Source organism: Tinamus guttatus, unplaced genomic scaffold (assembly GCF_059628265.1).
Source record: "Tinamus guttatus ecotype Peru unplaced genomic scaffold, ASM5962826v1 Tinamus_guttatus_pri_ptg000045l, whole genome shotgun sequence".
In the NCBI taxonomy this organism is placed as follows: Eukaryota; Metazoa; Chordata; class Aves; order Tinamiformes; family Tinamidae; genus Tinamus; species Tinamus guttatus.
The window spans coordinates 1,536,305-1,551,798 of record NW_028288579.1 but is presented as its reverse complement, the minus strand read 5'-3'; the positions used below and the strand labels follow the sequence as shown (position 1 = coordinate 1,551,798).

Genomic DNA, 15,494 nt, shown 5'->3' with positions numbered 1-15,494 from the left:
GTAGTGCTGAACATACCTGTCAGAACAGCTTTCACCAGCTTGGCCAACCAATCATGAGACCTAAAATATGTACTTCTAATGTTGAATATGTCTCCTATATTTGGCACCTCAAGAAAAATATATCTTCAGTGAAAAACCCAGATTGCTGGTTACAAAGAATTCATTAATATCTGCTGAAGTTCAAAGCAAAGAGGCCGGTTCCTCACAGGTCAGGGCAACTCTCTGTATGGTTCCTCCTTTGCCTGCAGCAGGAGCTCATCTCCTGAACCTGTTTATATTCCTGCCAGGATTGTTGGCAGGTGAAGAGTCACATCAGCTCACCTCATGAGGATTTTTACGCTGGAAACCCATGCCCTGAATGTGCCATTTTCCTGGCCCAGCATACCGTGAGATCATGGGTTTCAAACCTGTCTGTGTTGGCCTTAGAACATAAAACGTTTAATGCATCTTTCATTTCCTTTCTTGAGACCTGCCATAAAGTCACCGGCTCAGTTTTGCACTGGTTTTGCTCTCCTGTGCTTTAAAACCTCTCCAAGGATTAATGCCTGTTGCATAGCAAGGAGGAGGAGCATCTGAAAAACATGTCCTGAGAAAATGTGATCATTTGTGAATCAAAACCAAATGACTTGAACTCCTTCTAGAACCAGTTTAGGATAAGACTAAACGGTCCTGCTTCCTGGGAAAGGAATAATTAGGACATGTGAATACCAAAGCTTCATGCAGCTCTGCAGTGATTTCAGGAAACACAGAAGTGGATGTCTTACCAAATGGGGAGCAAGTTCTAGCCCAGATTCATCCAGTGTCCTGCGATTCACTGACTCAGGAGTGTGGCATTATAGTTTTTATTAAACATATATGTTGTCTGTATTAGAACCATGGAAAATGTGTTAAAACCTGGAGCACTGTCATATTTTTCTGTGCCTTTTCTACATGACTGCTGAGGGTGTTGCATATGGGTCTACCATGGAAAAGGATGTGCTTATTTAAAGAGGGACGATGTCCATGGGTGACTGTCCCATCCGTTCCACACATGCCAGAAGCCTCCAGGCACTGTCTGTGCTGGTGCCATGTTCCAAATTCATTATGTAAGAGGGTGAAAGTACACGCAAGAGAAAACTAAACATGAAAAGTAAGTTTGTTTGCTTACTAATAGGCTTGGGAGTGGTAGAATGAAACTGTATAAATAAAAATCCAGCCTGGCAAATGTTAGATACCTGCAGGAGCACTTGCCTGGTTTGGACCAAGCCAGATTCTGCAGTCTGCTTGAAGGAGAAGTCAAGGTCCTACCTGGCTTAGGAAAAGCCTTATCTTTTTTTGTATAGGACTATATTTAAAATCATTATATTTTTGTTTCTAGAGTTAATGTAGTTTATATCATTTACAGTTTAGCAGGGTAAAACAGCAATTACTGAAGCCTATGTAAGAATTTGAATCATAGGAGTGAGTGGGCTGTGATGTCTGCATACCTGGAAACACCTCTGACCACAGCTGTGTTCTAAGTATGATGTTATATGTTTTCTTATTCTTGCCAGAATAACACTTAATTTGTGTAAATGTTGAAAACAAGATCAATGTAGGAAAGCACGGAGTGATTGATGGGCAAGGAGTACAGTGAGGTCTGAGTTGTTACAGTTAGCATTTAAGCAATGTGCAAACATCATCTTCAATATATATTATGTGCTGCTTTTTTTCTTTCCGCTGTCCTCTACTAGGTCTCTTCTCCTTCCTAAATCCTACAAAATGTACATTTTAAGGTGGGGTTTGGCACTGCTGTGAACCCATTTGCCAGCACACAGCTCTAACGATCCAGCGGCTTCGGAGCCTTCCCTCCTTTCCCTTGCTGTTCGTGAAACCTGCCTCTGCAGAGGACACCCGCATCAGTGCTTCCTTATCCAGCCCTAAAGCTAGATGAAGATTTACGCAGCTTTAACAATACTGGAGTTCTTGCTTCGTTTGCACTGTGCCGTACGTTGGTTTTCCTGCAGTCTGCGCCTCTTTTATGGCAAGGAGAAGTTTTCCAGCATGCAGGAAGCAGCAGGAAAGCCCTGCTCTCTGTGCTGGGCAGGTCTAACGCGAGCAGGTCAGCGCAGACCTGCACAAATGAGAAACTGGTGAGGCCTTAGAGCTTGATCTGTTTTCTGTTACTTTTAATGCTTTTGCATTTTAAAAATGTCATCTACATAAGAATATTTGAAACTACTTACATATAAAAAAAATGAAGAGAAAATGAAAAGGGGCTGCCTGACTTTCAGATGTGCCAGACAAGTTTGGCAGTCATTCACTTAACATTGATCAAGCATTTTGCTGAGATGTTCTATCTCTTGTAGCGTTTTATACCTGCACAGAAATGGTCTGCTCAAGCCTATCTGAAATCAGAAGGCATTGATCTGGGACAGTTTTCTTGCCCAGAGAATTCTGAGTGATGATTTCTGTATGCTGGAAGTATCAGAATTTGATAGTTAATCCTTCAGAGGCTTGAAAGTCCCAGAGCAGAGAAACTGCAAAGACTGTCCTAGGGTTTCAGGTAAACAGAGCTGGCGGTGCTGGCTCACACCGAAGGTCTGTCTCGCTCAGTTTTCTGGAACATGGTATCTGGTAACAGATGCTCAGGAAGAAGTATAAGAATAGGCTGAAAATTTAATAGCATTAACTCAGTGTACTCACCATCCTCCAGCAAGTTACAGTTAGGAAAGTCCATGAGCCAGAGGTGATGTCCGGATTTAATAGTCTTTGATGCACTTTTATTCCATGGTCTCTTTTTGAACCCTCACAGCCTTAGCAGCCCCAATGCTCCAAGGAGTTTTCTGCAGCTACAGGAGGGTCAGCTAATGGAATCCACACAGTCCTTCAGCCATTGTTGAGCCCAAAAACAACTTAAAAAAAAAAAAAAACTTTCCCAGAGAAACAAAATTCCATTGCAATTAGACTTATTTTGTCACAACTGTGATTAGAGCTCTCAACATCCCCAGAAAGAATATATTTGAGACACAGCAGTAGCTTTGGCAAGTTGTTTTTTCCCTGCACTCATCTTTTTCCTGGTTTTCCTGCATATAAATTGCACCTAATTTGTTATCTATATTTGTGAAATTATCAGCGTCAAAAGATCAAATGTGCGGTTTTGTTTTAAGTACAGCCAAGCAGCTCTGCAGAGCTCCTTGCATTGATGATCTCTACCAGCAGAGCCTCTCGCCTTCATCTCACCTGAGCTGCTTTACAGGCACAGAGCTCCCTGGATTTGCAGGACAAACTTGTTCCGAAAGGTTTGGGTCTGACTAGTCTTGCCCCTAATGTGCACAGGACATTTTTCTTCCCCCTTGGGAATATGTGACTCTGCCTCGGCTGCCTCTTTAAAGTTTTATGACTTCTGCACTGGTGAAGTCCATTAAAGCACTTAAAAATATGGCAGTTCAAATTAGAGAGAACTGGTATTGGACAAGCCGTTAAAATACAAGATACAGATGACTGCCTCTTTATATGTGTAGAATACAAACCAAATGTCTATTTTAAATAGACAATTGCTTTTAAGGGAGGCATGGCCAGTAAATTTAAGGCACACCAGTTCTTAATATTAATAAATGATTTCAGTTCAGCAAAAAGATTACTTTAGACCTAAAGAAATAGAATGGCAGATGTTTCCAGATGTGAGTTATGCAGGAATTAGAGTATAGCTATATTTTGAATAAAAAGCTATGAAAGAGGTTTGTATAAATTGTAGCTTTACACTGTTCCTTGCTATTTATCTCTCTATGTGTCTGTCCAAAACATGTTGCTTTAATATTCTAGAGCTCTAAGGTGGGAGGAGAAACTTCTAAACAAGCAGAAATTGATCTTTCCCAGGTCTAATCTTTAAAATTTAGCAATTAAACATGATTTTAGAATGTTCGGAAATGCTGATGTTACAACAGCAAATGTCTCTGTCGTGGCATCATATGATTAACTAGAGTGGCAACGTTCTGGGGTGAAGTTCTGCTCCATCATGTTAGTACGGCTGCAAAAAACTACAAAGTCAATACTTTATACAACAGATACTTGAAAACAGTTTTTGTTTTCCTCAGGCTACTGAGATTAGGGTCTCATAATCTGCTTGACCAGCTGCTGGGGATGTTCTTTTTCATTTTTCTTTTTAAGTAAATGAGCTTCATCTCAATGTGATTTAAAAAAAAAAACTTCAAAAATGTTCAGTTTTCACACATTTATTTAAATAGGAGCAATTGTATTATTATGTCTGGTTTCAAATATAATTGGGTTGGAGGTCATTAAGGACTTTGAATGAAAGTATTTCCAAGTTTCTGAGTGTGCATCCTTCACTGTCAAGAATCACCCCATTTTGCCTCAGAGACCTGCTTTTAGAGCTCCTGCTTTGCTGCCTCTCACATCTTGTAGGCAGCGAATGTGCAGGCGCTGTCGAGTCAAGCTGGCTCTTGTTCAGTTCAAAAAGCAGTGGTTTGCCAGTGCGTTCAGATTGTTGATTAAGGTTACTTTGAAAAGGTATAAAGACATTATTAGATTTCTTTCTTTGTGTACATGTGTGTATGTGTAGGAAAATGGGTGTTTTTTTATTCAATATGGACTACTGCTGCTGCAGTGGGGGGAATTCGAGCATTTCTTCGAGTTATGCTATGAAATCTGCTAGTGCCTTGCACAAAATACATCATTTTCTTTTATTTATACTAGAAATTGGATTAGCCTATTGATTGCAAATATCTGAGTCCTTAGTATTTACTTTTAAAAGGAACATAGCAAAATAAGATGTTTCGAAAGCCTATTAGAAATGTTTATATTACCAGGTCTTCGTGCGTCTGTGACAAGGAATGTGTTTTAAGAAGACCTTTGTAGAGCAGCGGGTCCACAGAGGCCGCCGATTGCCTCTCCAGGTGTAACGTTTCAGAACACCCACTTAAAGTGGCAGTTTGGTGATAAACTTATTTTGGAATGAAGCCCCTGGCAGTGAGAAGACTGTCTTGCTCAGCAAGTGATTGATAAATCTGCTTTATCATGAGTCGGATGCTCTCGAAAGCAGTGCGGGAAGTCCCGATGGAGCCCCTGGTGTTTGTTTTTTCAGAGCTGTTAGCAAGCAGGCAGCAGGTAGCAAAACAGATGTTTTACTCGTTAATTTGTACTCCCAATAGCAGGGTTTCATGAGCAGAGCATAGCCAACCTTGTACATGTTTTTGCAACGTATCATCAAAAATTCAAGAAGTTGTCTGAAATCTTGAAGCTGACTTCAGGTCTTCACAGAAGCCCTACTATGGGGGTGGCAGGTTCCTTGCTGTTTCCATTGCTTGTGAAGTGTTTAATAAAAAGCAAATTAAGAAATGAAAATTGCCTGGCAGATCCATCGGGCGTAATAGTTATGCCTGTTCAACATTATCATTCAGTACGTCAGACATTAACCTGATTGGAAGTGCTTTATTTTGTATAATAGTCTTGAAATCAATCTGAAAGGTTGACTTAAAATACCTAATGTGCTTTGAGGTTGATAACAAACTCTGCAGTTCAAGTTTTAATAACTTGGGGGGAGCTAAGAAACTTCAAAAGGTTGTGTGATAAATGTTTCTGACAATGCGTCAGCTGAACATTAGACAGAATCGTGGTAAATCCTCTCCTCCTAAGTGGTTTAAAATGGAAGTTTTGAACTTTTCCTTCATACGAGTATGCTTCAGATGTCACGGTATCTTTGGGTTTAAAAGATTCGTTTTATCTAGAATATGAGACATTGGTGTTTCTGTCTGCACCTCGGAGAGTGAAAGGAGGAGGCAGCTCAGTAGTTCTCTCCTTTTAGGAACCTCTGCCCTCTGCGTTCCCACGGGTGCCCTTGACCATGGAGCCCTTGGAGGCTGGAGGAAAGCAACACCTAGATTTCAGGCCTGTTACCAAAATAGGTGAATATTAGAATAAATCTTGTGAGCTGACAAGCTCTCAGAGTGACTTCATCCCCACGACCCTAAAGCGTTCTGCTCTTAGGAAAAAACAATGCTTGCACATGGCAACTGCTTGTTGCTTTTTGTGGTTCCTTGAGAAAAATAGATGAAAGCAAGTTTATTACTGCTCTTTGAACCTCGCCGCCCTCCCCCTCTCCTATCACCTGCACCGCTGCAAAAACAAAGTGAAAACAGTACCTTCCTTTGCTGCGCCGAAAACATGCCGAGCTTTGCAATGGATATTGCTGTTTTGTTTGGATTTTTATCTTTTCAGGACTTACGCTACTTTATTGCATCCTTTGCATCTCAAATAGTTGTAGTTTATTGTGCGCTGCTGTGAAGCCCCAGCTCAGCAGAACGCTTGGGCCTGGCCCAAAAGCTTTGGTCACTGACTCCAGGGTTTGCAGAAAATGCCCCAAACACTCCCATTGGTATCTTAGGAGAATATCAGGAAGAAAGGAGAAAACAGATATGCCTGGGGACCATCTTGACAGCCCCAAAGGAGTCTCCTGGAGGCACCGGTTCGTCCCGTGTCCAGGCGCTGCCTGATGAAGTGGCGCTCGCGTCGCCTCAGCCGCTCGGGCTGCTGCTCTGCTCAGGAGCCGACGTGCGTAACGTGCTGCCCATCAGTCCAGCACGTGGCTGGTGCAAAGGAAAAGCAGCGTTAGCTCCAACGCCGCTGGGGAAAAGCGTTTGAGAAGCAATGCAGACCGTCTCCTGTAGAGCCCTGCACAAACGTGCCTCCGTGGGCTGGCGTTGCAGCGTCTCCTCTCCCACTTTGAAGGACCTGTAAAATGGGCCAGGTCTCCAAATTTGTTCTACATATGGAAGTTCTCATTATTCTAAGTGGGAGTTGCAGAATTTTGCTTTCTTGAAAGTTATCACTTTTGTCTGATTTCTGACCGAAGAAACTTTTTTTCATAGTCGTAGCAGAAAAGGGCGAAATAATTCTTTTAGCCAACATGTTTAGAGAGATATTAAAGCTTGTGTTTCCATTTCATGTTGTAATTAGCGTTCAGTATTCATGATGTAGTGCCTAGGGCTTCGCATCATATATTAGGCATGAAGAGGCCCAGATTCGTTCTGCAGTTTTGCCATTGCCCAGGAAGGTGCTAGACAAATCAGAGTTCCTCTCCCCACCCATATATAGTTATTAGCAACTTCACTTAGGTAATGAGATTTAAATGATGGTAGAAGGCTAGGAGGTCACTGGAAAGCAAGTGTTCAAGAAAGGTAAAATATTGCTTAAGGTGTTTTAATTTCTATTCCTCAGGAGCAATAAAAAAGAGATTTTCTGTACAGTCATAATAGTAATTGCAATGTTACCCAGAAGAGGGAAGAATAATTTCAGTTGCTAAACATCATACCTATTTTCTGTAGAAAATAATACAGATATTTTATTTTTCTATTCTACTAGTGTTGGTCCCTGCATATAGGTTGGAGAGAACTTTGTTTGCAAAAAACCAAAGCTATTGTTTTAACCAAAACCACAGAAATTTTGCCTTTCATATTGAATCAGTAGCATAATGAGTAGTGGAGAAATGTTTCAACATCAAAGGAGACTTTTTGGATATATAGTGTGTTGCAACAGCAGCGCAAAAGTTCCCACCAGAAAGGAATTCTGCCATATGTGAACAGCAAACATATGTATTAGGTTAAAACCATAAGATTTCCTTTGCTTTACACCAAAAACAAGAGAGAACTTAAGTACAGAGTTTTTCAGAGTCGCACATTGGAAATGCAGGACAGAGGACGACCAGCGTCCAAGGTGGAGTGGCCAGTGGACACGAGCAGGAAGCCTGGGTTATAACCAGCAATTTGGCTCAACATCAGTGCTTACTTCCAAAAAAATACATTTTTTTTTCTGTGACTGGTGGAGTTCCATCAGTGATCTTTGTAGATATATTTTCTCAGTTTATTTTTAGCAGTAATAAACCCAGACATATTTACTGATCCCTATAAAGCTTTCTAACAAAAATAACACTCACTTTTAAAAAGTGTGAGTAGAGAAGAGTTGGAGACTGAAGACCTGTGGTTAATTTTGGTGGGATACTTGACTGGCTGTTTGTAAGTAAAAGTTGCATTTGATTCTGTAAATTGTGAGACCATCTTCTATAAAGGATAATTTTGTGTCCCATCCTTGGGTGTAAAATAGTGAGCTTCACAGAGAGGGAAAGGTGCTCACGATTGAAGATTTTTTGACATAATTTTATAGCATTCTCCAGTTATAATTATGGAACAAAGTAGTTTTACCTTTTATTAATGTTCACACAGATTTTCTTTAACTTCCAGAATGAGGTTTTCTTTGCATGATGGGGGAAGAGAAAACACATCAATGGATGTAATTTGAATTTAGGAGACACTTAAAGAGGGGCCTGCATTCAGAATTATTGTTGGCACATGTTTTGAGGAGTATAAAGTCTTTTTTCTGTGGGCATTAGTAAGGAGATAATTAAAACTATAGTAGGTAATTATGGTAGCTTTTATTACTGCATCTTTCATTAACTAATTATATTAATTTGGTAATGTTTGAAAAATTCTTTGAAGATGAAAAGTGCTAGCTATTATTACCTTTTATTAGTAGTATTACTCTGCACTGGTCATAAATATTAAGGTCTCTTTTTGATACTGGTGCACATCTGTGTATGCAGAGTCTGTCTTACAGCCAATAAAAATTACACATGTATACATATATATATTTATATATATATAAAAGCCAACATGTGGCATAATCTGGTCATTATGAGTAATGACTTCCCTGCCAACACTTTTTGTTTCAAGGTGAAAAATACCTTGGATGTCTGGTATTTTCAGGAAATTTTCCTTTCCTAGTGCAGGTCCCCTCAACTCTCAGCGTTCCCGATAAATGTGCCGGGTTCCTGGTGGTGCCGGACGGGCCGTTGGCTTCTCGTGGAGCAGGAATGAAGCCTCAATTACACTCAAGAACTCACCTAAAGTAGGAAATTGTTTGAGTTCGAAGAGATATCACAAGTCTGTAAATACAGTGTTTTCTCATAGTGATCAATGACAAGTATTTTGTAATACTAATGATTCCTGTTTGTTTAGTTCTTCTAGAACTGAATTTTCTTTCAGGGAATCTGACACCTCTTTTTTTTAAACGTCCTGTGGTTAAAGGATAATCAAATCAGTTTTCATATATTAGAGACTAAATCCTTCATATATTCCCATTTCATACTTGTTCGTGTGCTTCTTAAAATCTTTTTTCTTACCAGCTCTTAGTTGATTTGAATTAAGCCGTGTAACTAATGCCAAACGTTTATTCCTGCTCTGAAATGGATTTTGTAATTCTGGCATCGTATCTCTTCATCTCGCTATGGCTCCTTGTCAAAACTATGCTCTTCACAAGTTAAAGAGAAAAAAAAAAAAAAAACACACAAAACCCTTTGCAGCCTCAATCTGGCACCCAGAAGTCAGGCTGAGCTGCTGGGTTTCATTCTTGTCCCAACATCTCCGGGAGCTACAAGGCCGAATCCTGCACCGATGCCCCACGTGCTCCTCCGCTGTCTCCCAGGTGCTCTTAGGCACCACCAGCGGAGTTGGTCTGGAAATAAAACTTAATTAAACGTTTCACTGGTGATAATTGAGCCATAATAGAGTAATACCAAAAAAAAAAAAAAGAAAAGAAAGTGCCTATCCAGACACGTGCTCTGCTGCTCCCCTCTCCTAGTGGCAATGGGCAAACTGCGACCATGAGCCCGGCCGCAGCGGCTCCCGCTCCGCTCAGCACCAGCTGTGCCCAAAGCATTTACAGTATGATTTTATTTTAGGAGCCTTTCCATTTTTTGTAAATAAATCAAATGAATGTTCTTTTTGCACAGCTGTAATTCACCCACATTGTTGCAGTAGAGCTTATTATCTCATTTACATTTTTAAGTGCTTTTCAAAGTGTAGGATATCTGGGCTGGAAAGCAAAACATTGCGTTTCTTTGTTCTCAGGCCAACACAAAGCACTTCCAAGGTCAGGTATGGTGTAGACTTTCAACAGCAAACATGTTTACATGGCATTTGAAAGCCGGTTTAACTGAAAAAAAAATACTGTCTTTATAACAGTGATGTAAGTCAGCTTAGCAAAGCTGAGAGAAGGGGATTAATTTTGTACTTTGAAAAATTTAACTTCGTAAGTTCGGCTTTGTTTTCCGTTTGGGGGAAAAAAAAAGAAAAGCCTCTGACAGCCAAAAGTTGGCCTGTTTTTTTTTTGTTTTTTAACTCTCCCTTTAGCTTTTTTCGTTTTTACTATCCTTTTCCTTCATCCCAGCAGCTATTAAACAGGCATGGTGTTATTCTATGGGTAAAATCTGACACTTTGAAGCTGCAGAACTGCTTTTCAAAAAAAAAAAAAAAGATCTCAAAAAACAAAACAAAAGCTTGTTTAATTTTACAAAAGAGCTGTTCTGTGGTGTACCTCGGGTAAGTCATCTCCTGTTTTGAAGAGTGCTCGGTATGAGAAAAGCTTATCTATCAGATACAGAAAAAAGATATGATGGTTTTGGGTACCCAACAAAATAGGTATCAGAGCATTCAGGCTGTGACCAGCAGCTAAGTGAGGATTTGCAGTGTGACCTTCAGAGGGGTGCGCTGCTCCTGGCATCTTCCATGGCTCCTCCTGGAACATGGAAATCGTGGGCAACAAAATTGCTTGCTTCCAATTGCTGCTTTCAGAGATAACCATATGCACGAATCTGCAGCAACCATGAGATTTTCGTGGTACTTGTTCGGTATGGGCTTGATCAACCGCTGACCTTTTTAATTTTGTCCACATAGTGATAGGAAAGCTGGAATACCCATACAAGCACTGCAAGTGACTCTCAGGACCTGCCTTATACCCAAACCTGGAGTCTGTGCAGTGGCAGGAGTTGGTTTGTCCTCTACCCATCCGTGTTTGTCGTCAGTAGTAGGTGCTGGGCTTGGCAGTGTAGCGAGGGTTCCTCCCTCCTCGTTTTTCACCGTGCCAAGCTACTCTGACTGTATAAACTGATCACGTGGAAATAGCAGGAGAAGACGGGGCGTGCTTTGTAGTTTATCTGAAATGTGCTCTGGGGATGGTCCTGAGAGTTGTTCTGCAGCGGTTGTACCTCTGCACTTTGAAGTCGGGGCAAGACTCTTCCCAAATTAATTGGCTCTTCCGTGACTTTTGTGGTGTGTGGAAAGGCCCTGCTCGTTCTGTATCACAATTGCACGACCCGATCGTTTTAGGATTTAAGTCAAGATAGGCTTGTTTGTATTTTAAGTTACCATATTAGATATACAAAATGGAAACAAAAAGCCTACAATTCACACATACATTTCATTATGTTATTGCTAATTAAAGGTACTGCAAGACTTGTTGAGCGTAGAAGACTGAGTTGATGTTCAAAGACTGGATTTCAACATTTCTCAGCAGTGGTGAGAGCATAAAAGTTCCTGGGCAGATCCGAAGTTCATGCTTGGGTCTGGTTAAATTTTTTGGCATCAGAACATGTAATAGTCTTATAGCTATAAGACTTTAAAGTTAATGCCTGGCATCACTTCAAAACAATGTGCAAGATCTATCATAAGTAGTCCTCTTATCTTATCTCCATAGCAATTTTATCCTGTAAATGATTTGAGAGTACAGTATTTCAGTGCTGGGGAAAAGAGCGACTTTTTTTTTTTCTGTTAAATCTTTGTACTGTGAGCACTTTTAATGATCCTGATTTATGTGTGGGTATTCTACTTTGAGGAAGCAAACGATAACCGTATCACATGTGCTGAAAAACGCATTAAGGGAACATGGCCTTGCTGGGCTCTCCTGTGCAGCAGGCTCTGCAGATGTTCTTGCTGCAGCTCCGTTTTTTGTGGAAAAAAAAAACCTGCGCTGAGGCGCCTTCTGGGTCATTTATAGCAGATATCAAGTCTAAGTCTTTGCTCTGGCCAACTCCTGACTGTGCTGCACACATTTGAGCTGATGGGCAGCTCTGCCTGAATTTCCTGGCCTATGGAATATAACTGGAAATCCTCCCTCCGTGCTGCCTCTGGGTTGGTGCCAGTCCAACGCTCTCCCTGTGCACTTTGCTTCAAGTCCCTGCTTGTAGTTAGCCAGGACTTTATTCAAGCTGACAGCATCACTAAGCTTTTAGCAAGTGTGCAAGTGAATGCTAAGTGTGTATTCAAACCTTCAACAATGCCTAGGAAACTTGAAAAAAAATCTTTGAAATTCTATATTGTTTGTTTGGTGTCTATCTGTTAGGAATAACAGAGACTATCAGCTCCTTGGGGCAAGACTGTTCTTTTGTTAAGTGAATAACAAAAAGATCAAGGCTTGGAGGGGCTGCCCTAATAAAGATAAATATACAAGAGGAACAATAATGACAAAATAAGTTTGTCGATGCATTTTATGAGCTTGGTTTAAAAGTGATTATTTCTGAACTAAATAAAGATTGGATAGTTGTGGTAAAGTTACATGATCGTAATATCCGTTTTTATTTATTGTCGTTTTTGCTTTGTATGTCACATGCTAGATGTTACCACAGGGGAGGAAGGGAGCTCCCCGTCTTGGAGAGCTCTCCGTGGAGGTAACAGGGAGCACATTGTCCCTGCAAATTCCGCTCATGGTTTTCCCGAGGATCCTTCAGCTGGTTTAGGGGAAAAGTGGTTGGTACCCTGTGAAAGGGCTCCTAGGAAGCACAGACTGTACAAATAAACTGATAGCAAACATATGAGACAGAACTTGCTACGCTTCCTTTTCACTTTCAGTCTTTGAGGACATTTATGACATTTTTAGTATGAATACATGTAAGCTCTGATAGAATAGAACCTAGCATTTAACTGCACTTTTTAATGAAATTTAACTAGGCCTTCTTAGCATCTTTCATAGGTTGCTAAAAGCCACTGTAGCTGAGGAGTTGGGCTGGTGTTGCACTGTTTTCTTACTCAACCTCTTGAACTGCATGAACTGAGTTTTTCTGTCCTGCTGCGTTTCTCACGTGTGTTTCGCATCCATCACTTTTGTTTCAGGCCTTACAAGATGAGATGGAAAGTTACCGCAGCCAGGTGCGGGCTGCAGAAAAGAAGCTGCAACACAGAGAGCTGGAGACCCAGGAGCAGGTACCTGGCACAGAGCCCTCCTTCTCTTCCCTTCGGCGAGGGGGTGTCTAGATTTAAAAATAATATCTTGCTGCGAAGCAAAAGCGCATATTTGCCTCTAAAATTTTCAGCTAGCTTTCTTTTCTGTTTTTGTTAATAAAAGAGAATTAAACTGTCTGGACCCTACGGGCAAATACTTATCTTATGCTCTCTATTTTGGGTTGGTATTTCAAATATTCTAGCTGTTAAATTTATTTTCGAGCAACGATGCTGTTTTAATAGAGGGTTTGGGGGCTACTCTAATCTGTCCTTTAATGGCTTGTATTAAAAGAATTACGATTGGACAATAACTGAGGCATACGTAATTCTTATTGCTGATCTTATGCATTCATTGTCCTTATTGTCTATAAACAATTCCATATGATGAATATTGCTAAAATTATTCTGGATGTTTTCAGTGAAAACAGAGATTCTGTTTGCTTCAAGTGAATTCATGTAGGTAATTTAGAGGCTGGTATTGAAATGGAAAGTGCATGATCTGCATTTAAACCAATTTTAAATTGAAACATTCAGGAAAATAGGGAGGTGTCTGAGTCACCTACAGACTTACAGATCTGCAATGCTAGTGAGTTTGTGAATCCCTCCAGAACTTTGTTTGGTGCTCATCTAACAGTTTCCATAACTGTTTTTCTTAACCCAAACTTGAAAGAATAGTAATATAGAGTGGTTGTAGAAGGATAATAATGAATTTCAAATATTTTTTCCCCAGTTGTTGTTATCCTGCTTGCGAATAGCTCTCTGCATTGACCTTCAGTGTTTACCTCTATGTATTTCCTCTCTTCAAAGTCAGTGCTTTGCTATTCCTCTGCCCCTGCCGCCGTCTCCCAGATCCAGAGTTGGGTCGGGCTCTTCAGGGCTGCGACGCTCGCGGCACCTGAGCACTTTGGTGTAACCAGTGCCTGGCCTGCAAGCGTTGCATTCCAGCTGCTGTCTCCTAGAAAAGAGCAGGAAAATTAGGTACCTGTCCGCTCTTGGGTTACCGAAGGACTGGCTCAGCTGGGGAATTATGTGCATCTGAAACGTTATTTAAATCACACTACAAGTGCTTAGACCTTGTCTGGCAAGGCAGAAACAGCGGATTTATGGTAATACTGACGTATGTATTAGTCTACTGGCTTGTCACTCCCATTCATATATTGAGAATTCCCAAATTGGTTGGATCCATTCAGGATGTTTATGTGTTTCGGCTTTTTTTTTTTTTTCATTTTTTCTTCACAGAAAAACATTTTTGAAAGTTGTTAGGGACTCTGTGGCTGGTTAATCCATTAGTTATGCCTATCTCTCTGGAATAAAAAATGTCTGCTTTGACATACCTGCAGTTCCTGTGTCTTGGCCAGACTGCCTGCAAACATGACCATCAAGCATTAAGAGTAGCTGACGTCTAATCAGCTGATTAGGGAGCTGGAATATTTAAGGCAGCTGCTTAGAACTTGCTTTCCACTTTTACCAAATATTGTCTGATAGAGAATTGCATAAAGCATCAAAATTTGCGCTGGCTCTCTTACAAAGGCCGCTTTTCAGAGCTTTTACATGTCTATAAATAAGGAGGAGCAAGGGTTAAACAGCTTCTGCTTTTCATTAAAAGGAAAAATCTTGTGTTTTGATTCTATAACAACAACAAACAAATGAATGAGACATGAAAAAACATTTTGTTGTGCTTTTAATTAAAAATAAAAAGCTGTTTCTCGTTATGGCTTGTTGGGTGGTATCGTAGTGCTCCGTGTTTGTCTCTTTTCCATGTGACGTCTTTATAACTCTGCAGTCTCCGGGAGTGACTGACACATTCATGGAGCTTAACTCTTTGCTAGTAATAAGCCGTGGTGATTGTGCAGAATTAACCTCTCTTTATTATAATTATCCAAGCAGATAGAGTCTAGTTACTGACACAAACCATCCCATAAATAAGAGCAGAGGGGAAATATGTTAGGAGGACTGTGATGCCAAAGCAGTGAGTTGTCTACAGCTGAGTGTGGCCTTCCAGTTCGACTGTGAAGCTTTTTTGTTCCAATTTTTCATGCTATTGTATGGATTTGTTTTTACTTTCTTTCTGATTCTCTTTACAGGATGAGCAGATAAAAACACCTTATATGAGTGTTGTTATTTTTTCAGTGATAGAGGTTGTTGATGATATTGCAGAATGGCAAAGTAACCCAAATTACATATTGCAGTCCAGATTAACATACATTTGTCAAAAGCAATTTTAATTCATTATGTTTCCAGTACTTTTATCTTAATGTCCTGAAGATCTTCTCCTACTTTGACCAACATAACTGATAATGCAAGATTTTTTCAGATTGTGAATTGACTGCTTTTTCATTGCTGATCCTGATGTTTTAAATAAAGGGGCAGATTGGATATGATGTAAAATTTATAATTGGAAATAGCGGAGGGAAAAAGTCCCTCTTACATTCCCAAACAATGGAAGTAACGTAAGGTATTCAAACCGTAAGA

The 15,494-nt window shown here is 40.4% G+C and overlaps 1 protein-coding gene across 1 annotated transcript in view; it reads left to right on the top strand.

Moving 5' to 3' along the window:
- CEP112 (centrosomal protein 112) overlaps positions 1 to 15,494 on the top strand; it is a 137,695-nt gene that overhangs the window by 108,690 nt on the left and 13,511 nt on the right. Inside the window, exon 24 of the mRNA XM_088537784.1 lies at positions 12,915 to 13,004. Coding sequence (XP_088393910.1) covers positions 12,915 to 13,004 — 90 coding nt within the window. The remainder of the gene's footprint in view (positions 1 to 12,914; positions 13,005 to 15,494) is intronic.